This window comes from Phodopus roborovskii, unplaced genomic scaffold (assembly GCF_943737965.1).
Source record: "Phodopus roborovskii unplaced genomic scaffold, PHOROB, whole genome shotgun sequence".
In the NCBI taxonomy this organism is placed as follows: domain Eukaryota; kingdom Metazoa; phylum Chordata; class Mammalia; order Rodentia; family Cricetidae; genus Phodopus; species Phodopus roborovskii.
The window spans coordinates 12162412-12186959 of NW_026126407.1; the positions used below are offsets into that span (position 1 = coordinate 12162412).

Sequence of the window (24548 nt, forward strand, 5' to 3'; positions counted from 1 at the left end):
TTACATCTACTTAGTCACTGGGGAATCAAGGCCAACTCCTACCCAACACCTTCATGGTTATCTTGGGAAAATTCTGAGAAGAAGAACAGACCCAAAAAAAAAAAAAAAAAAAAACCTGAAAGAAAGAGTTCGGTGTGGATGGGGTGTTGAGCTTGCTTGCTAAAGGATTTTCATCTGAGAACTTTCAGAGGCATGTGGGGGAAGGGGTTGGGCACTCAGGTGGGCTCCACCAGGGTAGGGTGGTAGCTAGATTTCGGTGACAAACCAGGGCCTTTCAGACCCTTTCTTCTTCGTGATGGCCCAAAGCTGGGGTCTCACTGCATGTGCAGCTTTTGCTGTGTGTAACAATGATGAGGAAAAGTGGGTCTGGATAGATAGATAGCCTAGCAGTCTGCCTTACAGAAGACTTTGAAACTGAAAACTAACCCATGGGAGGCAGAGGCAGGAGGAGCTCTGAATTAGAACTGGCCAGCTTGCTCCACAGAGTAAGTTCCAGGTCAGCCAGGGCTACACGGTGAGATTTGTCACAATAAATAAATAAAATAAAAGGAAGTTGGAAACTATTCACCAGGAAGATGACCCATGCCAATAATTAGTAGAGGTCGATTGTGAGATGATGAGGAAAGCACTTTAGGCACACAGATCAGACTGATCCAAGTGCAGAACTGAACTAGTCTTTCAAAAATTAATGTCTGATGAGGAGGTTCTGTGTCCTGGCTGGTCCTGCTGCCCTTCAGCCCCAAACGAATACACAGAGACATATTAATTATAAACTGTTGGCAGGTAGCTTGGGCTCCTATTTGGCTAGCTCTGTCTTAATTATTAACCATTTCTATTAATTTATGTGTTTCCACATGGTCTTGGCTAACCAGAGAACGCCTGGCCCACCCTCTCTTCCCAGGCTCTATATGATGACTCCGCCTGCCTACATTTCCCAGAATTCTCATTTCCTAGTGCTGCTATATATTTCCTGCCTGGCCAATCAGCCAGTCAGTGTTTTACTCATCAACCAATAAGAGAAACATGTATACAGAAGGGCATCTCCCATCAAATATTGGAAAGAACGTCTCTGAGAAGAGAAAGATAGTATTTAAAAGAAGCAGGCATATAAACAAGAGCGAAGGGATGAACTCAGGGCTGGAGAAGCAGCTCAGTGCTTAACAGCACTTGCTGCTCTTGCAGAAGACCCAGGCTTGGTTCTGAGAAGCTCACAACCAACTATAACTCCAGAGATGCCCAGTTCTGGAATCCCCCAATGCATGTGATGCTTATACATACACTCAGGCACCCGCATGCACGCACGCACACACACACACACACACACACACACACACACACACACACACACAAATATACATACAGTTGATTACAGTTACCCATCTCTTTAATTCTAGCACATTGGAGGCACAGGCAAGCAGATCTTTGTGAGTTCAGGGTCAGCCTGTTCTACATGGTGAGTGCTAGGACAGCTAGCCAGGTCTAACAGTGAAACCCTGACTCAGAGAGAGAGGAGAGAGGGCAGTGGGGGGGGGGGGGCTGAAGAGACAGCTCAATGGTTAAGCTGCTCTTGTGAGGACCTGGGTTCAATTCCCAGCACCTACATGGTGGCTCACAGCTGTCACATCCCAAGGGATCTGATGCTGTCTTGGCTTCTTGGGGAATCAGGACAGAACATGGTATGTATACTCATGTAGCAAGCACACAGACACATTAATCTTTTAAAAAGCAGTGCAGCATCCTCTAAGAGCAAGGCTACCCTCCCTTACTAGCCTCCGTTAACTCTGGAGTCAATCCTAGTGGTACAGGATCAGGAAAGAGAAAGCCAGTGTTTACAGATTAAGCAGTCATATTCCTGATATACTAGCTTAAATGAGTATCAAAGATATACTTAAAATATATGATATATTTTCACTTAATGACACCAAATTGACACATGTATTTCAAATGTTGATACTATCTTAAATAACATGTTAAGATGTATAGTAAATTGTTCAATTTTTAAATTTCGATACAAAGGGCTTAGTGTAACTGTAACAAAAGATATTTAAAGTAGGGGCTGGTGAGATGGCTCAGCAGTCAAGAGCTCTTACAGAGGACCAGGGTTCAATTCCCAGAACTAACATGGTGGCTCGCAAGTGTCAGTAACTCCAGTTCCAGGGAACCCGGTTCCCTCTTCTGGCCTCCATAGGCACCAGGCAAACACATAGTACACAGACATACATGCAGACAAAAAAAAAAAAAAAAAAAAAAAAAAAAAAAAAACCACTGAAACAAAAATACATAAAAATATTTTAAAGGAGAAATATCAGCAGGCATTTTTTTTTTTTTTAAAGAGCAAACCAAACGGGCCCGTTTCCACTGGGAGGGTGCTCAGCCCCAGGGGAAGGTGGGCACTATAAATAAAATCAGTTTTAGCTATTCTTTTGTCCCATAAGACAGACAACATTTTAAAGGTCTGAATGCATTGTCACTGAGATATGGGACAGCAGAAGCTGTTCTGAGGGTTTGGATCCAGGAGGGACAAATGGAGCATTTTGTCAGTGCCTGAAGTCATGATGCACACTCTATGACTCAATGAAGCATCCTTTGGGACACGCCCTAAGAAAACTGCTCTGCACCAGGAGACAAGTCCATGGACGCCACAGGGGAAAAGAAAAAGAAAAAGAAAAAGAAAAAAGATGCACGTGATCGAATGCCCTTCCGCTGAGGCGGTTTCACACCCGGAAGTACCACACAGATGGGCGGGCGAGCTGTAGTCACAGGCATCTGTCCTGTAACTACATAAACGTGGTGCTCAGGGAAGATGCAGATTGCAGGAGGAAATGGGCAACACGTACTGCTCACAGAACGTTAAAATCAGTGCAGGGCAGCCCCTCCAGCGTGTGTTATTAGAGGCAGAGCCCAGCAAGAAGGAACCCACCCAGGGGCTCGCCTGGTTCAGGGCGTTGGAGGTGAGGTGTGAGTCAGTCTGTCAAAATGGACTGACAAGGGAGTCAGCACATGGGCAGGGTGAGACAGGGCAGCTACAGGAAGGAGCATGTGGTGAAAACTGCTACCTTTTGCTAGGTGTGTGTGTGGGGGGGGGGTGAGGTTACCAAATAAAGGGAGCCAAGTTTGTGGAAAAGGGAAAATGAGCCAGTTCTGCTACTGCAGTAGGTTGGATGCCTCGTGGATTCAGTATGTATCCATAACATGGAAGCACACGTGAATGCAAGCCGTGTGTAAGTCTGTCTATGTTTTCTAGCAATACCATTACTTTCCCAAGACTTCCATAACCAGTGACCACAAGCGGGGTGGCTTTTGTGTTTTCCTGCTCTGGAGGGTAAAGAGCTGAGCTCAAGGTGGGGAAGGGCCATGCTCTCTGGAGGCTGTGAGCAGGGTCTGCTCTGCCGTTGGCTCCTGTCAGTGGCTGCGCACAGCTCCTGAAGTCCCTGGCTTACAGAAGAGCCATTCCAGTCTATTTCACTGCCTCCCCATTGTCCCTGTGTCCTGTGCCCTCCTTGGTTTTTATTCTATTTACTGGACTTAGGCGCCACCGTCACCCATTACAACTCCATTTTAACAATCTTCAAAACAAATTCTAAATACAATAAACCTGTTTATAAGCAGGTTGGCTTTCAATAGTCTGGGGTATCCACAATCAGTTGCAGTTGGCTTTCTGTAGTTTGGGGTATCCACTTCAGTCTGACAATATGAAATGGAGGATTCAGCAATAAGCAGTGTGAGAAATCTGTCGGTGTTTACAAATGGGCCTTACTGCATATGCCATCAGGCTGGCCTCAAAGTCCTGGACTCAAATGATCCCCCTGCTTCAACTGGGACCACAAGTTCATGCCAGCCTGCCCAGCTTCATGCTTGAATGCGTGTTCTATGATGCAAAGAATTCTCATGCAGTTAGGTGATGCAAGGGATTCTCATGCAGTCAGTCACTCAATGCAAGGAATTCTCACGCAGTCATGCAATGCTGCACCACCCTGCCAGCCTCACAAACCTCACTCTTGTCACCTCACATAGGCATGGTGTCATCTCTCATTACCTCTAGAAACGCAAATACAGTGTGAGGGCAGAGAGAAATGTGGTGGTATATTACCTATGATTTATTAAAGCTTGCCCGAGGATTCAGAAAGCAAAGTCAGCCTCAGGCTATAGAAGTTAGGCAGCCATGGGTCTACATAGCTGAGTGACAGAGCTCTTGCCTTGCATGTGTAAAGCCACGGGTTCAGGCCCCAGTATCAAAAGAAAACAAAAACAGACAAATGCAGTGCTAAGATTAGAGGTGTATGCTGTCACACCTGACTTTGAACAGTGGCATTAATCTCCCTGTGTGTCTGAACACTTTATAATCTTTATTTTATGTAAATTTTATGCATATGAATGTTTTTCCTGCATGCATGTGCCCTGAACGTGCCTGATGATTGCCAGAAGGCATCAAATCCCGTGGAACTGGAGTGACAGACAGCTGTGAGCTACCACCTGGGTGCTGGGAACTGACACTGGGCCCTCTGGAAGAGCAGCCAGCTCTCTTAACCACGGAGCCATCATACGCCCCTGTTTTTATTTTTAAAAATGCATTTGTTTTTATTTGTGTAAGTATTCTTTCTGCCTGTATGTCTGTCTGTGTACCACATTCAAGCAGTTTCTGCAGGGACCACAAGAGGGCAGTAGGTCCCTGGAACTGAGTTACAGATCATTGTGAACTGTGGTGAGTGCTGGGAATGGAACCCGAGCCCTCTGGAAGAGCAGCCAGTATTCTTGATCACTCATCTTTTATTTATTTATTTTTTAAAAGTAGCTGAGATCAGAAAAGTTCACATGCCAATAAACAAAGTGATTATGAAGAATTGGGGCAAAGGAACGACACCTCCCCCTGCAATAATGGACTTCGGCTGGAGAGCAGCTTGATGCCTCGTGTTTGGACACTTAAGCTCCTCGTTTTCTTTCTTCTTCTAAAAGAAGGTGGAAGTCACATCATATGTACATATATGTGGTGTGCATGTTGAGATCAGAGTGCTGGTATAACCACAATCCCTGGAGCTGAGCAACATAGTGGCCTTGTCAACATCCATAAGAGAACAGGGACCTCTTTCCATGTTTTCTCTTAGAAGAAGCCTCTTGGGAATGCTCCCATGTCATTAAATGTCTCATTACAATTCATTCCAAACTAGACTCAGAGAAGGCAAGAGGGCCACCGTCACCACACCAGGATCAGGGATCTGACAGCCAACCACAGCCTTCAGTCAAATGGCTTCTGGACCAATCTCCATGGGGAAAAAGCGTGAGAATGGAGGTCACAACCAGGGCTGCCCTGTGTCTACACAGTTGACAGTTATAAGTCAATGTGACAAACTGTTTTTATTGAAGTTCTGCCTTCCCAGGCTGGTGCGTGGCGACCTGTACTCCCAGACCTGGAGAGGTGGAGACAGGAGGCTCAAGGGTTCAAGGTCACCCTCAGTTTCATAGTGAGTTTAAGGCTACCCAGGGCTCCATGAGACCCATCCCATTAACCAAAAATTACAATAAAGCAAAAAATGAATAAACTCACAAATTCCTAGCTGCAAAATATCAGAGAAAACAGAATTAGTTATCCCTCTTTCCTATGTCCTCTGTGGTTAGGCTAACGAGAGTGAGTAGGTTATATAATTAATACATATAATTCATAAATGATCGTGTTTTCACTCCTGGAAACTTCTGCCTTTATATCAACAGAGTCACAAATTGTATTGTTCCAAACAATGGCATTGTTACTTGCTGTGTAAAAGTTGGGAGTTCAGCGAGTAGTGGATCTCCAGCACTGCAAAGAGGGAAGAATTAATTTTGTTTTGTTTTGAGGCAGCGACTCTGGTTGCCCAGATTGACCTTAAACTTGCTGTGTAGCTGAGGGGTGGCCTTGAACTCCTGACCTGCTTGCTTTCACACCACATGTACTAGAATTACAAGCATGCACACAAGCATGTCTACACAAGACTGCCTAAACTCACTTTTTATTTTTATGTTTTTTGTTATTTAAAACAGTTTTTAAATTTAAATATATTTTTATCATATTCTTCCCCTCCCCCAAGTTCTTTCAGATCCTCTCCCCCTCCCTACCCACCCAACCTTAAGTTCTTTCCCAAAAAAGAAACAAAAATCAAATAAAAAAAAAAAAAAACAGGAAAACAAAAATAAAACCACACACAAAAATAAAATAAAAAAAATATCGTCAAACTATAATCATGAGAGCCCATGCAAAACTCTGTGGAGTCCATTATATGTTGGTCATCTACTCCTGAACATAAGGCTGTCCTGGAATGGCTGATATACTCAGTGCTGGAGAGGTGGAGGGAAGTAGTTTTCCCTGTACTGGCAGGTATAAATGACAGTTACGTTGCTAACCTTTACCCTAGAGGCTAGGTTTTCATTCATTCATTCATTCATTCATTCATTCATTCATTCAAATATTAAAAATAAAATATAAGATAAAACAAAAGTTATCACATTGAGTTGGACAAGACAAACAGAAGGAAAAGAACCCAAGAGAAGGCACAAGAATCAGAGACCCACTCATCCAAACACTCAGGAATCCCATAAAACCACTAAATTGGAAGCCGTAATACTAAAGAGAGGACAGTGCCGACCTGCATAGGCCCTGTGCATGCTGCTTCCTGCCTCTCTGAGTTCGTGTGAGTTTGCTCAGTTGATTTAGAGGCTTGTTGCCTTGGTGTCCTCCAGCCTCTCAGTCTCTTGCGTTCTTTCTACCTCCTCTTCTTCAGGGTTCCCTGAGCTCTGAGGTGTGGGATTTGATGGAGACAAGAGGAAGCTTCTCTGATGATGGCTGGTGATGGCTGAGCAAAGCACTGATCATATTTGTTGTTCCGGGGCTGGGACACCTCACTCAGGATGATTTGTTTCTAGTTCTACCCATTTGCTTGCAAATTCCATGTCATCTTTTAAGCAGCTGAGTAATACTCCCATTGTGTAAATGTACCACATTTTTTAAAAACACCGTTCTTCTGTTGAATGGCATCTAGGTTGTGTCCAGTTTCTGGCTATAATAATAGAGCAGCACAGAACATGTTTGATCAAGTGTCTCTGTGGTAGGATGGAGCACGCTTTGGGCACATACTCCAGAGTGGTAGCTGGATCTTGAGGCTGATCAATTCTCACCCTCTTGAGGAACCCCCACACTGATTTCCACAGTGGCTGTATGAGTTTACACTCCCACCAGCAGAGGAGGAGCGTTCCTCTTACTCCACACCCTTGCCAGCACCAGCTGTCACTTGTTTTGTTGATCTTAGCCATTCAAACAGGTGTAAGATGAAATCTCATAGTTTTGATTTACATTCCCTGATTGCTAAGGATGCTGAACATCTCTTTAAGTGTTTCTCTGCCATTTGAGTTTCCTCTATCGAGAATTCTCTATTTAGATCTCTATCCCATTTTAAAAATTGGTTTATTTGTTTTCTTGATATCTAGTTTCTTGAGTTTGTTATACATTTTGGATATTAGCCCTCAATCATATATGCAATCACTGAAAACCTTTTCCTATTCTGTAGGCTGCCACTTTGTCCAAATGACAGTGTCATTTGCCATGCAGAAACTTCTCAGTTTATTTGTTGGTCTTGGTGCCCTCACTAATTGTTTCTGTTCAGAAAGTCTCCTGTTCTAATGAGTTCAAGGACAACCCCCACTTTCTCTTCTGTTGGGCTCAGTGTATGTGGTTTTACCTTGAGGTCTTTGATCCACTGGGACGAGTTTTGTGTGGCATGGTAAATGCGGATCCATCTGTTTTCTTTCCTCCACATGCAGCCGTCCAGTTTGACCAGCACCGTTTGTTGAAGATGCTGCCTGTTTTCCAGTATGGATTTCTGACCTCTTTATAAAAATCAGCTGTCATAGGTTATGTTTAGGTCTTCAACTTAATTCCTTTGATCAATGTATCTGTTTTTGTGTCAATACCATGTTATTTTTTGTTTTTTTAATTACTATAGCTCCATAATAGATGGTGAGACCCCCCCCAGCAGTTCTTTTATTATTCAGGATTGTTTTAGTTATTCTGGGTGTATGTGTGAAGCTGAAAATTGTCCTTTCAAGATCTATAAAGAATTGTGTTGAATTTTGATAGAATTACATTGAATCTGTAGATGCTTTTGGTAGGATGACCATTTATACTATATTAATCCTACCGATCCATAAGCATGGGAGATATTTTAATCTTGTGATATCTTCTTCAATTTTTTTCTTCAGTGACTTGAAGTTTTTATCGCACAAGTCTTTCACTTGCTTGGTTAGTGATACCTCAAGGTATTTTATGTGATTTGAGACTATTGTGAAAGATGTTGTTACCCTGACTTCTTTCTCAGATCATTTGTCATTTGTATACAGGAGGGCTACTGATTTGACTTCTTCCTTCCCGGTATGTAACCTTTTGGTCTCCTTCCGTTGTCTTACTGCTTAGTTAAGACTTCTAGTACTATTTCAAATAGGTATGAAGAGAGTGGACATCCTTTTCTTGTTCCTAATTTTAGTGGAGCTTCTTTTGAGTTTCTCTCCATTTATGCTGGTGTTGGCTATGGGATAGCTGTAAACTGCCTTTATTATGTCCCTTGTAGCCCTAATCTCTATAGGATTTTTGTCATGAAGAGGTGTTGGGTTTTGTCAAAGGCCTTTTCTGCATTTAATGAGACAATCATGTGTTTTTTTTTTTTTTTTTTTTTTTTTACTTTCAGATTGTTTATACGGTGAGTCACATTTATTGATTTACATATTTGGACCACCCCTGCATCTCTGGGGTGGAGTACACCTGATCATGGTGGAAGATACTTTTGATGTGTTCTTGGGTTTGGTTTGCAAGTATTTTATTATGTATTTTTGCATCTGTGTTCATAAGGGAAATTGTTTTGTAATTATCTTTCTTTGTTGGGCCTTTATGAGATTTGGGTATCAGGGTGACTGTGGCCTCATAAAATGAATTGGGCAATGCCCTTTCTGTTTCTCTTTTGTGGAATAATTTTAGGAGAACTAGCATTAACTTTTCTTTGAAGATCTGATAGAATTCTGTGCTAAAATGGTCTTCTTTTGGTTGGAGATTTTTAATGACTGCTTCTATTTCATTAAGGGTTATAAGTCTGTTTAGATTGCTTATCTGATCTTGATTTAACTTCAGTAAGTGGTATGTATCAAGGAAAATGTCCCCGTATTTTAGATTTCCTAATTTGGTGGAGTGTATGTTTTTAACGTATGTCCTTATGGTTCTCTGGATTCCTTGGTGTCTGTTATTATATCCCCCTTTTTATTTATGATTTTGGGCATTTTTCTTTTGGATATCCTCTCTCTTTCTTTTAGTTAATTTGTGTAAGGGTTTGTCAATCCTATTGGTTTTCTCAAAGGACCAACTCTTTGCTTCATTGATTTTGTCTTATTTTATTGATTTCAGCCCTGAGTTTGATAACTTCTTGCTGTCTACTCTCTTTTGGGTATGATTTCTTCTTTTGTTCTAGAGCTTTCAGGTATGCTGCTAAGTGGCTAGTATGAGATCTCTCCATTTGTTTAATGTAGGCACTTAATGCTATGAACTCGCCTCTTAGAACTGAACTGCTTTTATTGTTTCCCATGAGTTTGGGGATGCTGTGTGTTTATTTTCATTCATTTCTAGGAAGTCTTTGGTTTCTTTCTTAATTTCTGTCAACCTAATTTTCATTTAGTAGAGAGTTGTTCAGTTTCCATGAGTTTGTGAGCTTTCTGTTGTTTCTATTGCTATTCAACTTTATTCTGTGGAAATCAGGATGCAGGATGTTATTTCTATTTTCTTGTATCTGTTGAGAATTTCTTTGTGTCCAAGTATGTGGTTAGTTTTGGAGAATGCTTTACGAGGTGCTGAGAAGAAGATATATTCTTTTGTGTTTGGGTGAATTTTTCTGTAAATATGTTAGGTCCATTTGGTTTATAACATGTTAGCTGCAATATTTCTCTGTTTAGTTTCTGTCTGGATGACCTGTCAATTAAATCCTGTGATTTAAGCTGTGGTAGTGTTTCTTGTTACCAGTTGCTTTTCCAACAGCCTGGTCCCGTTGCCGTGTCAGCCCCAAGTAACACACAGAGACGCAGTATTAGTTATAAAACTGTTGGCCTGTTACTAGTGTTTCTTATCGGCTAGCTGTCTTAAATATTAAACTATTTCTATTAATCTAAGTGTTTCCACGTGGTCTTGTCTTACCGGAGAGAGGGTCTGGAGTTCTTCTCTCTCAGTCCTACATTTTGAATCCCCTAACCTTTTCCTGAATTTTCCTTGTCTCTTAGTACCGCCTATCTTGCTTTCCTATTGGCCAACAGTGCTCTTTATTCATTAACCAGTAAGATAAACCTATTTACAGAATGACATCTCCCATCAGTTTCTTTCACAAACTTGGATGTTCTTGTGTTGGGACATAGATGTTAAGAACTGCAGCGTCTCCTTGGTGATGTTTCCATTGATGGGTATGTGGTGTCCTTCCCTATCTCTTCTGATTAGTTTTGGTTTTGAAGTCTATTTTGTCAGATATTAAAAGGTTACACCACCTTGCTTCTTAGGTCCATTTGCTTGGGATATCTTTTTCCAACCCTTCACCCTGAGGTAATGTCTATTCTTGGTGTTGAGGTGTGTTTCCTAGATGCAGCAGAAGGGTGGACACTGTTTCCCCATCCATTGTTGTAGTTTGTGTCTTTTTATTGGGGGAGCTGAAACTGTTGAGAGCTATCAATGACCAATGATTGTTGATTCTTGTTATTTTGTTGGTGGTGGTGGTGGTGATTGTGATGCTGTGTGTGTAGGCGCACACATGCATATTTCCCTTCTCTTGACTTTGCTGGTCTCAAATTATTTATAATCTGTGTTTTCTTGGATGTAGTTAACTTCTTTAGATTGGAGTTTACCTTCTAGCACCTTCTGTAGGGGTATAGATAGATATTGCTTAAATTTGGTTTTGTCATCTATTTGTTTTCTCCATCTATGGTGAGTGAAAGTTTTGCTGGTTATAGTAATCTGGGCTGACATCTATGGTCACTTAGAGTCTGTAGCAATCTGTCCAGGCCTTCTGGCTTTTAGGTTCTCCGTTTCTTCATTGAGAAGTCAGGTGTAATTTTAATATGTCTGCCTTTACGTTATTTGATCTTTTCCCCTTACAGCCGTGTGTGTGTGTGTGTGTTGTTATTTATTTATTTATTTGCTCTGTGCCATTTAGTGTTTTGGTTATTATGTGCCAAGGGGATTTTCTTTTCTGGTCCAGTTTATTTAGTATTCTGTATGCTTCTTGTACTTTGATAGGCATCTCTTTCTTTAAGGGAATTTTCTTTTGTTTTTTGTTTTTGCTTTTTTTTTATTATTATTCAGGGTTTCTCTGGCACTCAATGTGTAGACCAGGCTGGCCACAAACTCACTGACACACACCTGCCTCTGCCTCCTGAGTGCTGGGATTAAAGGTGTACATCACCACTGCCTAAGGGGAAATTTTCTTTTATGATTTTGTTAAAAATATTTATGCCTCTGACCTGTATTTCTTCTTCTTTCTCTAGTCCTAGTATTCTTATATTTTGTTTTTTCATAGTGTCTCAGATTTCCTGGATGCTTTGTGTAGGAGATTTTATTTAACATTTTCTTTGACTGAGTTGACTGAGATATCTACAGATATCTACTTCTATCGTGTCTTCAATGCCTAAGATTCTTCCTTCCTTCCTTCCTTTCTTTTTTTTTTTTTTTTTTTTTTTTTTTTTTTTTTTTTTTAAGGCTGTCCTGGAGAACATTTGAGAAGCAGCCGTTACAGAGAGGCTCACTGCAGTGAAACAGCTTTTTATATGATTTTTTTTTTTTTTTTTTTTTTTTTTTTTGTCTCCCATGTGTGACAACTTAGACTTTTATTGGCCACTGGGGGATTCTAAAGACAGACTGACTACCGAGGAAGGGCCGGCCACTTGGATAGTGTGGTAAGGTTGTGGAAGTATTTTGACAGAGAATAAATCGCATGGCGGCTTCCTGCCTTTCCTTCAAGGTCTCTGGGAGGTTGGTTATTCAAGAATGGGTTGCAGGAGATACGGTCAAGTTTGTGTGTATTCAAGGACATCACTCAGCCCATGGCTATTTGTTTTCCGTTTTCTTGATTCTGAGGGTCCTATGAACTCCCAGTCCAGCCCCCTCTCGGTTCCTATTCCTATCCAGTTTAATTTATTAATTACTTCCGTCCTGTTATGAAGTAAATGCTTGAGGGAAATAACTGAAGGGGACAATGACATCTTTGAGCTCTTGGTGTCAGAACTTTAGTACATTGTTGTGGCATGAATTCTAATTGGTATTGATAATAAAAACCCAGAGACAGACATGGGGGTTAATGCTGAAGACTCCATTAGTCCTCCAACTGCACTGCTCTCCACCAAACCTCGACTCCTTTCAGACGGGGTGCACCCCTGTCTCCTCCTGCCTCATAGTCCTCTCTCCACCCAGCCATATCACTCCCATCTCCACCTCCCTCCTGCTGGGATTAAAGGCGTGGCCACCACTGCCTGTCCTCTATGGCTGTGGCTAGCTTTGCACTCTGATCTTCAGGCCAGCTTTATTTATTAGATCATAAAGAAAACCTCACTATACATTGTGGTGGGGAGGACACATTGGGGGAGTGGGGAGAGGGAGCAGCCCCCATGGATGCTCAGGAGCTTCTCCAACAGGTGAGAGGGTACAAGCTTCCAAGGCTGGCTCCACCTCCGAAGATCTCCACAGCTTTCCAGATAGGGCTGCAAGCTGGAACACATCCTTCTAGACATAAGCCTGTGGGAATCCATAGCAGTCATCAGAGTCAGTCAGTTGTCCCTTTGTTGCCTCTTGGGGCTTCTACGCTGCCTGGACCTTCTGTCCCAGCTCTCTCCAAGCATCTATTTGATAGGACTTTCTAAACCTAATCTACAGGTTTGTGTCCCTACTCAGCTTCCCAGAGTCCTCTCCCATCACGTCACCTTCCAGTCACCTGAGTTTTTTCCACATGGTCTTAGGGCCTGAGATACTCCTGGGAACCACCACATCCTCTGAGATTGCAGACTGTCACAGGTGATGACGTGGGTTTCCTAGATCTGCACTCTTGCAGGCTGATTACCAGCACCTCTTCTCCCACAAGAGTCTGATTGTTACTGACAGAGATTCCTTTGTTCTTGCCGTAGAACCTCCTGTTAAATTAGGTGTATAAAGATTTATCTATTTATTTGTATTTTATGCATACCTGTTTTTCCTGAGTGTACACCATCTGCTTGCAGCACCCAAGGAGATCAGAAGAGGGTCAGATAGATGCCCTGGATTTGGCGTTTAAGGCAGTTGTGAGCTGCCTTGTGGGAACAAAACTCAGGTCCTCTGTGAGAGTAGCCAGTGCTCTTACAGTCTGAGCCTTCTCTCCAGCCCCTTAAACCAGGTCTGTAAGTCCACATCTGCAGTGAGTGAGCTGAGTCACTTTCCCTGTGAGTTTCCACACACGGAAGAGTGGACCTATCAGTTCTGTGTAGTGCATCAGCCCCTGGGAAAGCGTGTAAGAGTCTTGAAGGAAATGATTTCCTTGCAGATTTGATGTTTAAGAGCCTTGTTCCTATGGGGAGATTCTGGTTCTAACCCACAGAGATCAGGCAATTTCTTTAAACATCCTAATGAGCTTGCTGGCTTGAGCCCAAGAAAGCGCCCAAGGAACCCCGGGTTTCAGAGACTACCAGGTCAGCCCCAGGCAGCTCTCACTTCCCAGCTAATGCCTGGGAAGAACAGGAATGCAAAACCTATGTATGAATGGCTTGGGTTTCCAGTGCCAACAACACAACATCAGGGCAGGACTCCCTGGCCTTGCTACTGAAGGCTTTTATGTTATTACTGTTTATTCAATATGTATAAGTGTTTTGTCTGCACATATGTCTGTGCACCATATTCATACATGTATGTCTGTGCACCATATTCATACAGTGACTGGCGTTACAGACAGCTATGAGCCACCATCATCTTGTGGGTGCTGGGAACCAAACCTGGGTCCTCTGTAAGAGCAGCCAGGGCTCTTGACCACTGAGCCAGCTCTCCAGCTCCCAAAGCCTTTATTTTAATTGTGTGTATATGTTTCTGTCTGTGTGAATGTGAAAACACGAGTTCAGGTGCCCAAGGGGACTAGATTAGAGTGTTGAGTTTCCTGGAGCTAGCCTTACGAGCACTCTGAGCTGCCCAGTGTGGGCACTGGGAACCAAGAGCGCCCTTCGAAGGAACAGTACACACTAAACTGATGAGCCGGCCACCTCTCCAGTCCTCATTGTGCTACTCTTGCCAGTGGTTTTATTTATTTATTTTTATTTAATTTTTTTCATGAGATGTGTTTTGGCTTTGTTTTTTTCTCTCTACTGACTCCTCCCAGGTCCTCCACATCTCCTTACCCAAAGCCTTCCCCAACATACAACAAATCATGGAGTTTGCTTTGTGTTCTGAGCATGAGCTTGCCATAGACTGTAGCTGACATGCCCAGTGACACTCCCTTTGAGAAAATGGATTTCCCCTTTGCCTGCAGGTGTCAGTCGCAAAAAGCTCCTTGGTTAGGGGTGGGACCCTTGTCTGCTCCCTGCCCCAGTGCTGGGACCATCTGACTTTAGTCCTTATTTTTAGTTTCTTGTTTTTGCTTTTTAAAAGCTGCTGATTGAACCTAGGGCCTTGCACGTGCTAGTCAAGTACTGTACCAGTGACAAGCGCTGCTCCAGTGACAGAGCTGTACACCAAGCACAAGTGCACAAACCCTGGTCTCTCTCTGTGTGTGTGTGTGTGTGTGTGTGTGTGTGCGTGCACACGCACGCATTGGTGTTTTGCCTGTTTGTATTATGTGTTAGAATGTCCAATCGGCACGAGGGTGCTGGGAATTGAACCGGTGCTCTTAAAGGAGGAGCCACCTCTCTCTTGAGCCCACCTCCCCACAAATCCTAATCTTGATAAAGGTTTATATATGTGAATGCCCAAGTAGCTGCTGTCCAAACTTCCATCTCCAGCACTTAGAAAACTCACTAGGGACACCCTATTGGTTAAGGCTCATACACTCCAGAAAATCACTGCTGCCATCACCCATAAATGTTTTTTAATTAAATCAAGTGTTTGTGTGTGTGTGTGTGTGTGTGTGTGTGTGTGTGTGCTTGCGTGCGTGCACGCGTGCATGCGCATTAATGTTAGAAAGCTCCCTGGGTATGCTTTGCATGTGGCGGTCAGGGGACAACTTACAGGCATCAGTTTTCTCCTTGCACTGCGGGCATCGAACTCACACAAGCACCTCCCCACCAGCAAATGTGTTGCCTTTTATTATACTGCATGTAAACTGAATCTTCTGTATGAAGCCTCATGTCTGGTTTCTTTGTCACAGCACAGTATCTGTGAGATTCATTCATACTGTTCTACACACTAATAATCCATCCTTCCTTTTTACAGTATACTGGGTTATTGCTTGTTTTGTTTGAGACAGTGTTTCTCTGTGTAGCTTCAGAGCCTGTCTTGAAACTTGCTCTGTAGACCAGGCTGGCCTGGAACTCATAGAGATCCACCTGCCTCTGCCTCCCAAGTGCTGGGACTAAAGGTGTGCACCACCACTTCCTGGCTACAGTCTGCTGTTAATGCACCAAAATGACCTGATCTCCTTTACCAGGAATTAGAGTTATGTCTAGTCTGGGAATATTCTTTAAAAAAAAAAAAAGCTGCAATAAGAAATGTTAAATTCTTATGAAAGTTTTTCTGTGGTTGTGCTCACTTATTTTCTATTTCTGTAGGGTTTATAGATGGAAATGAAGCTGCTGGTGAATCTAGGTTAGCTGCAGTAACTGTCAAACTTTCCAAAGTGGGTGCCTAACTCCTCCGTCTTCCAGTCAAGTGTGAGGTACTGGTTGTTCCCATCCTAACTCACAGCTGGCACCACTGTGACTCTTCATTTCAGCTACTCTGGTAGACAATAATGTTATTAATTTTAAATTTTGTTTTGTTTCAAGACAGGGTTTCTCTGTGTAGCCTTGGATGTCCTGGAACTTGCTTTGCAGACCAGGCTGGCCTCAAACTCACAGAGATCTGCCTGCCTCTGCCTCTTGAGAGCTGGAATTAAAGGAATGCACCACCACCACTTGGTGATTTTAAAAATTTTTATTGTTAACATAAGGACCAGCCTTCAGCAGCTCCGGGATGGAGGGAGAGCCACGGAGTCAGCAAAGCAATCACTCAACTTGACTTTTCTATCTGAGGGAGTAAAACTTAATTCTCTGGGGCTGGTTAAAAAAAAAGGGGGGGGGGGGAACACACATGTGTGTGTGCAAACACACACACTTCCAACATCTCAGGATCTGATGCTGATGAATGGCAAGCCTTCAGCAGGTCAGAGAAACTGAAGAGGAGATGCAGAACAGGCCAAATATTGGACAGACAGACACATAAGGACTTTTCTGAGGGCCAAAGCTTAGTTCTTCAATTATTCTTTCTGTTGCATGTTCTACTTTATTCTTTTTCTGTTCTGTCTTCTACCCTGATGTTTTCCTTCTGTCTATTCTTAACTTTTCCTTCTAACTAACTTAATTTCCCCCTTACAGTTTATAATCTCCAGCAAAATCTTTCAAGCAGTATAAAAATTACAACGTAGTTACAAATTCTACTTTCAAGTGAATGATTACAATGAATGCAAGTAAAAAGCAGCATGTTTTCCATGTCCCTTACATGATTAAACATTTTACATATTACAGGTGGAAAACAAGTTGTTCCAAGAACCCAGCTACATTCATGCCCAAGCAACTTGTTATAGATTAACAGAGTGTGAGCAAGCAAGGCATTTTTCTCAGCCAGTTCTCTTTTACTGGCAGGCTGCATTTTGTGGTTACAAAGAAAGGATCAATCACTTTGTTATTTATCTTGAAAGGTAATCTTATAAGAAATCTTAAAAGAATCACAAATCTAAACTTTTATATATATGAAAAGCAGTCAGCCCTACTTTAAATCCTCAGGATGCATACCCACTCCATCAACAGCTTTTTACTAAATCCTATCAGGAAGCTGAGGGCAGAAATGGGTGCAAGGACTTAATCATCACCTTTGATCACAATCCATCCTGGCAAGAAAGGTCCCTAAGCCAGCAATAGCCAGACTGCCATTGTTCCTGTTTCCTAACCTCAACAAGTCCTTTGCTCAACTATTACAAGTGTGTCTTTCTAAACTTTGAATTGTTCCCCAAGATTTCCTATCTCAAAGCTATTTACAAAAACACCTTAACCTAACCTTACTAACAATCTACATGTCTAAATTCTTTCTAAGGGTAGTGGTTGAATCATTAATCTGCTCCAATGCTTGGAAAAAGTTAATCACTATTATTGTAAGTACCAGTAACACTGCCCAGCGAGGGGCTAGAAACACCTGAGAATTGTCCATCATCAGCCCATAATTATGGGGGACATGGTGCCCACAAAGGCAGCAATCAGAGCTGTGCTCAATAACAGCATAAGGACCTCGGGACATGCAGACCTCTTTGCCTCTGTCTCACTTAGGTATGACTGCCAACTGCTCAGCCATGTTCCACGAATTCCAATGCTGTCTGCTGGTCCCCTTGCAAGGCCCCCAACACTCATCACTCTTACAGAGGACCTGAATTGGATTCAGCATCCACACGATAGTTCACAGCCATGCATAACTCCAGTTCCAGGGGATACAATGTCCTCTTCTGGTCTCTGTGGGAACCAGTGGGTATTCACATATGAATGAATAAATAAATAAATAAATAAATAAATAAATAAATCTAAAATAAAATTCTTACTTTACTACTTCCCAACTTTATTGGTTGGGACCCGTAGCCACTAAAGCTGAGCCCTCTCTCCAGCCCCCAAGTTAATGTATGGACAACTTTAAAGTGGTACTGAATTATACCCCCACCATGCAAGAAAAAAATGTGTTTTTTGTTTTGTTTTGTTTTTAACTGAGACTATTTTGAGACTTGTCAACTTTGGTATTTCATTGACTTTTTTTTTTTTTTTTTTAACATACTCCCCACAGAGAGGCTACTTAAAATTCTTTTTTCTTTTGTTTTCTTTTTTGGCAGTTCTCCAACTTTACTTGATATTCAGCACGTTAGTTTTCACCCACATTGACTTTCTGTAGATTTTTGAATGTGGTAACAGGCACGTTGGTTACCAATGTATACAGCTTGTTTGGTGAGTCCTCATCCTCGTTACATTTTCTGGACAAATGTACACGGATACGGTGGTACGGAACATTCCTTATTCCTTTGGCCCATGCGGCTCTATCGAGCCTGGTATCGATGCGAATGTCTGGGGTTCCCAAACCCTTCATGGCAAATTTCCAGATTTCTTTGAGTGCTTGAGGAGCACGCTTCTTGAAGCCCATGCCATGGATGCGCTTGTGGATGTTGATGGTGTACTCCCGGGTCACCACCTCGCTGATGGCAGAAGGGTCCTTCTCGCCACCCTTTTTCGCTGGAGCCATTCTGCCGGGCCCAAAGGGGAAAGGAAGGGCGTAAGTGGTTGTGGGAAGGAAAGCAAGGTCTCAAGTACCTCCTTTTTCTATTATATTACCTTTTTTATGAGTTGGTTTGTTTCCTTTTATGAATATTTTCTTTTCTTTTTTGGAGAAAGTGTCTCCTATTGTCCAGGCTGGCTTTGAATTTGTAGCCAAGGATGATCCTGACCCTTCAGTCTCTACCTCCTGAGTGCTAGGATTGCAGGTATGGCCACCATGCTTGGTTCATGTGACGCTGAAGGTTGGACTCAGGGCAAACAGTCTATCAACTGAGCCACATCCCCAGCACACATCATTAAGTGTATTTTGATCGTCAATCACATGTAACAAGAGTAATATTTAAAAATAAGTACAGCTGGCTGTGGTAGTACAACTCTATAATCCTACCTAGCACTTGGGAGGCAGAGGCAGGAGGATTACTTTAAATTCAGGGCCAGCCTGGTGTATATGGTAAGCTCAGGTTAACCAGTACTATGTATGGTTAGCCTTGTCTCAAAAAAGCCAAAACAGGCGAAGGCGTGTGTGGCCATCTCATAAATGGATAGATATGCAAAAAGAGGTTTATATAAAATTTTAGCAATCATAATAGGATGTAACTCCTTTCTCCTTTTTTATTAGTTCTTTCAGAATTGCATATGGTGTGTCTTGGTCATATTCACCCCTTTGCCATGTGTCCCCATTTACCCCATTTCCAGACCCACCCAACTTTGTGACTTTCTCTTTTTTCTTTCAAGTACAGTTGGTACTGCCCATATACTCTTGTGTGTGGCTTCCATTGGAATGTGGTCGACCTACCAGGGTCCTCACCCTTAAACAAAACTGACTGTTTCTCTCCCAGGAGCTCCTTAGAGAGGGGTGGGACTTCATGCCCACCTCCCTCCCACTCCATACTGGATTTTGTCCGACTTGAGTTCAAATGTACAGCTTCCCCGTTGTGGGGGAAAACACCGTTTCTCTATATCCATCCACCACCTCTGACTCTTACACTCTGCTCCTTCTTCCATAATAATCCCCATGCCTTGGGAAGAGGGGTGTATGACAGAAATGTACCCTTCAGGGCTGAGCATCCTGTAACCTCTTCTCTGCATCCTGACCAATTTGGGTCTCTGTGTTAATTTCTATCGACTGCATGAAGCTTCTCCGATGAGGAATGAGCGATGCACTAACCTACCAGCACAATGACAAGCTATTAGGAGTTAGTTTAACACTATATTCATGTATCAAGTAATTGTAGCAGGTTCTCCTTTAGGGCCCAGAGCCTGTGTAGCCCTGGTGTCAATGCCAGATGTGAGGATCATAAATCAAGTCAGGAAGGGTTGGTTACTCCCATTGCATTTGTGACACTATTGCTCCGGTTGGCATGTCTTTTCAGGCCAGCCACTGTTGTAGTTGGAAGAGTTCACAGCTGGATAAGCCTGGTGATTCCCTCTCCTGGTAGTTGTGTGTCGAATTTTCCAGCACTACGAAAGCTAACTGGACAGGATAAAGTTTCCAGGTGAGTATCAGCTTGATTTGTTTGTGTTCTATGACTCAGGTATGTGGAGTCTTCAGCAATGGGGTATTACTGCCAAGTAACCAAAAGCACTGGCAGCAGCTAGTAGTTCTTGGGACCTTCCTGGCCAACAACTCCAAAAGAAGTAACCCACTGCTGGCATTAGGCTTTCAACCTTCGGTGTTTGGTAGGATCATTGTCACCTCCCCTTAAACTCTGTGTATGTATCTGTTGTTTCTACAGTGGTAGGTTTCCCGGTGGCTTTAGTGGTGGTAGGTACCCCATGTTCCAGCCTCCCAACCCATTTAACCCTTTCTGTTCGATTATTCCTCTTTAACCCTTTATACCACTGCACCCTATTTCACCTCCCTTTAATATAACTTTAAATGAAAAACACTTATTGCTATTTCTACTTTTTTCACTCCTAAAAGCTCAATGTTAGCATAACCAATAATACTCCTGGAAAATATTGTAGAAATACATACGGTTATTTCTATAAATACCCAAAGGGGATTCTTCATTGAAACGCTCCCTAGAAGCAATAAAGGTTGTCTCTTTAACATGACAAAAAGACTATTTAAACCCAAAAGTCAAAATTACACTTAATGGGGAAACATGAATTATTCCTCTTTAAAACAGGGGCAAGACAAGGACAATCACCCCTATTTAACTTGGGTCTAAAAATTCTAACAAAGCTTCTGGGATGGGGAGGGAGAAAGGATACAATCAAAGAGGAGGAAGAAGGCAAGCTATCTTGCTTTGCAAATGAAGTGGAAATCACCTCACAATTACTAGAGACAGTTGGTGCCTGGGAGATGCAGGGAGCAGCGCAGATGAACCCAGGTTCAGCTTTACGACAGCACCTCCCTCCCATTCAGCTTTTAGGGAGCCACCGTGATTTTATTGCTAAGACCTATACATCTTTGTTTAATGTGTGGGTGTTTATCTGCACACACCAAGATGTACCACATGTGTACCTGGTGCCTGTGGAGGACCGAAGAGGGTGTCAGATACCCTGGACCTGGAGTTGCAGAAGGTTGTGAGCCTCCGAGTCGGTGCCGGGAATTGAACACAGGTCCTCTGCAGGAACAACAGGTGATCTTAACTGCTAAGACAATCTCTCTATACATTGTTTTTCTTTTTTCTTTTTGAAGATTTCTCACAATGTATTTGTTCAATAGTGTCTTACTGTCATGGTTTGGAGGGCAAATGAGAATATTGGCAATGGTTTGTAATTCATGGGGGTCTACAGAATGCCACTGGCCAATAACTCAAGAAGAGGTAAGCATTCCCGGTAATGGGGGCTTGGTTGGCTAGCATGTGGTGTCTGCTTGGGGTATTGCCCCCATTTCTGCTATCCACATATTTCTTATTAACATGTAACATAGCATTATGATTATTAGAATTGTTTTTGTATTCAATCACTTATAAACACCAGTTCTTTAGCGTCACTAACTACAGAGATGATAGAGGTGTAAAGTCCTGTTTAAGACGGGTAAGGCTAGTCCCATTTGCTGCTGTTCTTTTAACTCTTCTTTTTGTCTCCTCCTCCCTCCTCTTTGTCTCCCCCATTTTTTTCTTTGACTCTCAGGAAACTCAGGCTGACATCACATTTGTGATGCCTGTGTGAATGTCTTCCGCATTAGAGTTCCAGGCATGTGCCGCCACATCCAGCTTCTTTGTTTCGTTTTATGATGTCCTAAGCCAGGTAACTGCCTGGGAGGAGTATTAATCGGTTTCAAATGTAGGTGATGGAAGGAAGGCCCTGTCCCTGGCATAGTCATTAGACCAGTTTCTGTTTGGGCACAGGATCTTTAGCTCACCATACCTTCTGATTTCTGGTGACCGGATTGCTGTAGTTAGACACTGCTTTATTATAAACTACCCAAAATGCAATAGCTTAAACAAATGATATCATTGATGCTCATGATTCTGTGTGGCCTATTTATAAGTGTCTCTCATGGGGATTTTACAGGCAATGAGTCTAAACCCTGTGCTGCCCTTGAATGGGGGTCTGTTTTGGGAACTAAGCCCTTCTTAGCCTGTGGAATCTGATGTTATCTACGACTGAGTTAGAAAACACCAAACTGGTCCTTTGGAGAATTGATTTATCAGATAAAGGAAACCTCCTCACACACCTCCTAGTGTTCAAGGGGTCTGAAGTATTGTGCTTTCCATCTGAGGCTGTCACCATCTTTGGAGATAATTGCTTTCATTCAAGTTGTCCTGCCAGCGACTCTTAGCTGGGGCTATAAATCCCTTTGCCGATAGTGTTACAGTTCTGGGCTCTAAGTGTCGGTGGCCCAACACCAGCACGCAGCAGCCAGTGCTGTAGCTCTAGCTTGTTAGAATACTTGGCTCTGGGCAGCTTCATGGCAGCTGTGAGGAAATGTTTCCAGGACAGGGCTTAGAGCTGGCCTTTAGCAGTCTCTCAACTTCAGTCATGATCCTTACAGCCTTTTATCTTCTGAAGTCTCTACTCACCAACATCTCTCTCCTTTGCTGTGCCCCCAGATTTCCTTCGTAGCTTCAGTCCCCCCCCCCCCCCAGAGACTCTGCTTCCAGCTGCTCACTGGTCTCTTGTCCCCTTGTGATGGCCTTGTGTCTGGGACCAGCAGAACCTGGAATTGCCTGTTCTTCAAGCGACTAGTTTGGCCTACTTGACCTGTGATAAAAGACAAACGATGTCTCGAAAAAACTCTCCCTGTGATGAAAATTGGCGGTTTATAGTAGGGAGTGCTTCCAGAATGCTAGAGGAACCCTTCACCCAGCCACTCTTTGCGTTAGCTGTCACCGGGACTTTTCCCTCACTCAGTTAGGGATGTCATCATGAAGTCTGGAGTACCTGTAGGCAGGGATGTCTGAGGATGCAGGAGACCTCCTCCTCTGAGGGTCATATGAAGTTGGCATGGCCTAGGCAGAGGCTCCCAAACACTTCCAATATTAGGATGGTGGCCAAGACAGCTGTGTTAGCCCCCCTCAACAGGAGGGAAGTTCCTTTGGGCTGTCAGCAACTGGCTGAAGTCTCCTCCCTGTGTCAATGGCCAGATTAGAATCTCCTTCAGGTAGCTACAAGGTTTAGAAATTGTCAGTGATTGCCCTGATAAGGGCTACATAAATAACTGAGAAGACCTGAGGTGACTTGATTGACAGCTCCACAGCCCCTGTGGAAATGGCTGTAGGTCCTTCAGCAGCAGTGGTAATATTGCTCACAGGGGACTTGGGAACTGTGTAACCACAACTGTGGATCCTCATCCAGCCTTCCTCTCTGCAGGTCTGGGGATAGGTGCTTGGTTTGTCCTTGGTAACTGTTGCTTCAGCTGGGCATAGGGGAAAAGTCTCACAGCTTTCAATCAAGTCTCCCACTTACCCCACCAGAGAGATCCCATTTTGATAGGAAAAAAATGTATGTATAAGGGGTGTTTGTGACAAAGGTTTCACACACAATTAAGGACTTTTTTTTTCCAGTAACATTTTTTTTTCTGGTAATTTTTAACCTTTAGCTAAATAACCTTCGGAAGGGGACAGGGACGACAGGGACTCTTGGTCTTTGTTGCCACTCACCCCTGATGCTAAAAACTCTCAAGCTCCTTTTTTTCTAGCTTTTTGGAATATGTAGTGCGTTGTTTTTGTCTAAACACCCTACCACGTAAAAGCACGCCAGTGTCTCATTGCTGTAACTGTAACTTAGCACCTGAGGACCAGGCTGCCCCTCCTCCTATCAGGAACACTGAAGAAGAAAAGCTTACGGTGTGCCGGGCGGTTCTGCGCTCATTTCCAAACTTGTTTTTGAACAAGGCTGGCCTTTTGTTCTGTTCTGGTTCATTTCTTTTCTTAGAATTGCACTTGAACAAGAACGCAAAGCAAAGTTAAAACCAGGCGTTTCCTCTCCTCTGCTCACTAAGGCCTGCCTCCCCCAAAGTCTACAGGATCATTTAAAATAAAAGGGTTTTGACAATTGAAACAAACACTGTGAAAGCCTGGAGCCCCAGGCGAACAAGGACAGTATGAATGGCACCCAGAGTCCATCTTTGACTCAATTAGGAAGAATCAATCTTGTCACTGAGTTTCCACGGAAATTCAATCACAGGTCAAGTGTAGGAAGCTGGCTAACTGTGGCTTAAGTAGCGGGCATGACAGGCGGTCGATAGCTGCCTGGGGACGAGCTTGACTTCAGAGCCCCTGAATCTGCCGCGAGAAAAGGCAGCCGTGGTCACTGGTCACAGAAGAGGCTTCTACAGGCTAGAGTCCAAGCCAAGGCTACAATGGGACCTGCGAAGGACCCTGACCCAGTAGCTTAGTTACCAGTTATGATGGGTGACTCACGGGGGCTCATGGGAAACACCATCAGGGCCCAGGAGGGACCCCAGCCCCAGTGTGTGCAGTCTGTACGGGCAGAAACCATACTAGACGCAGACAGTGTCTTAACGCCTCTAAAAGAAAGGGCGCGGTTGGGAGATGTTTTTCTCTGTTAAATTCGGAGTCGTTTCCCCCTCTAGTGGTCACACAGATGTTTGCAAAGGAATGTTTGGAAGTTAAAAAAAAAAATCAGAAACAATAAATAAAATT

The 24548-nt window shown here is 43.2% G+C and overlaps 1 protein-coding gene across 1 annotated transcript; it reads right to left on the bottom strand.

Moving 5' to 3' along the window:
* Positions 1–18079: 18079 nt before the first annotated feature.
* LOC127219742 (60S ribosomal protein L31-like) lies at positions 18080–18469 on the bottom strand. The gene has a single exon (XM_051181509.1). It carries the CDS (start codon positions 18452–18454, stop codon positions 18080–18082), a length of 375 nt encoding a protein of 124 aa, XP_051037466.1. The 5' UTR covers positions 18455–18469.
* Between the last annotated feature and the right edge of the window lie 6079 nt (positions 18470–24548).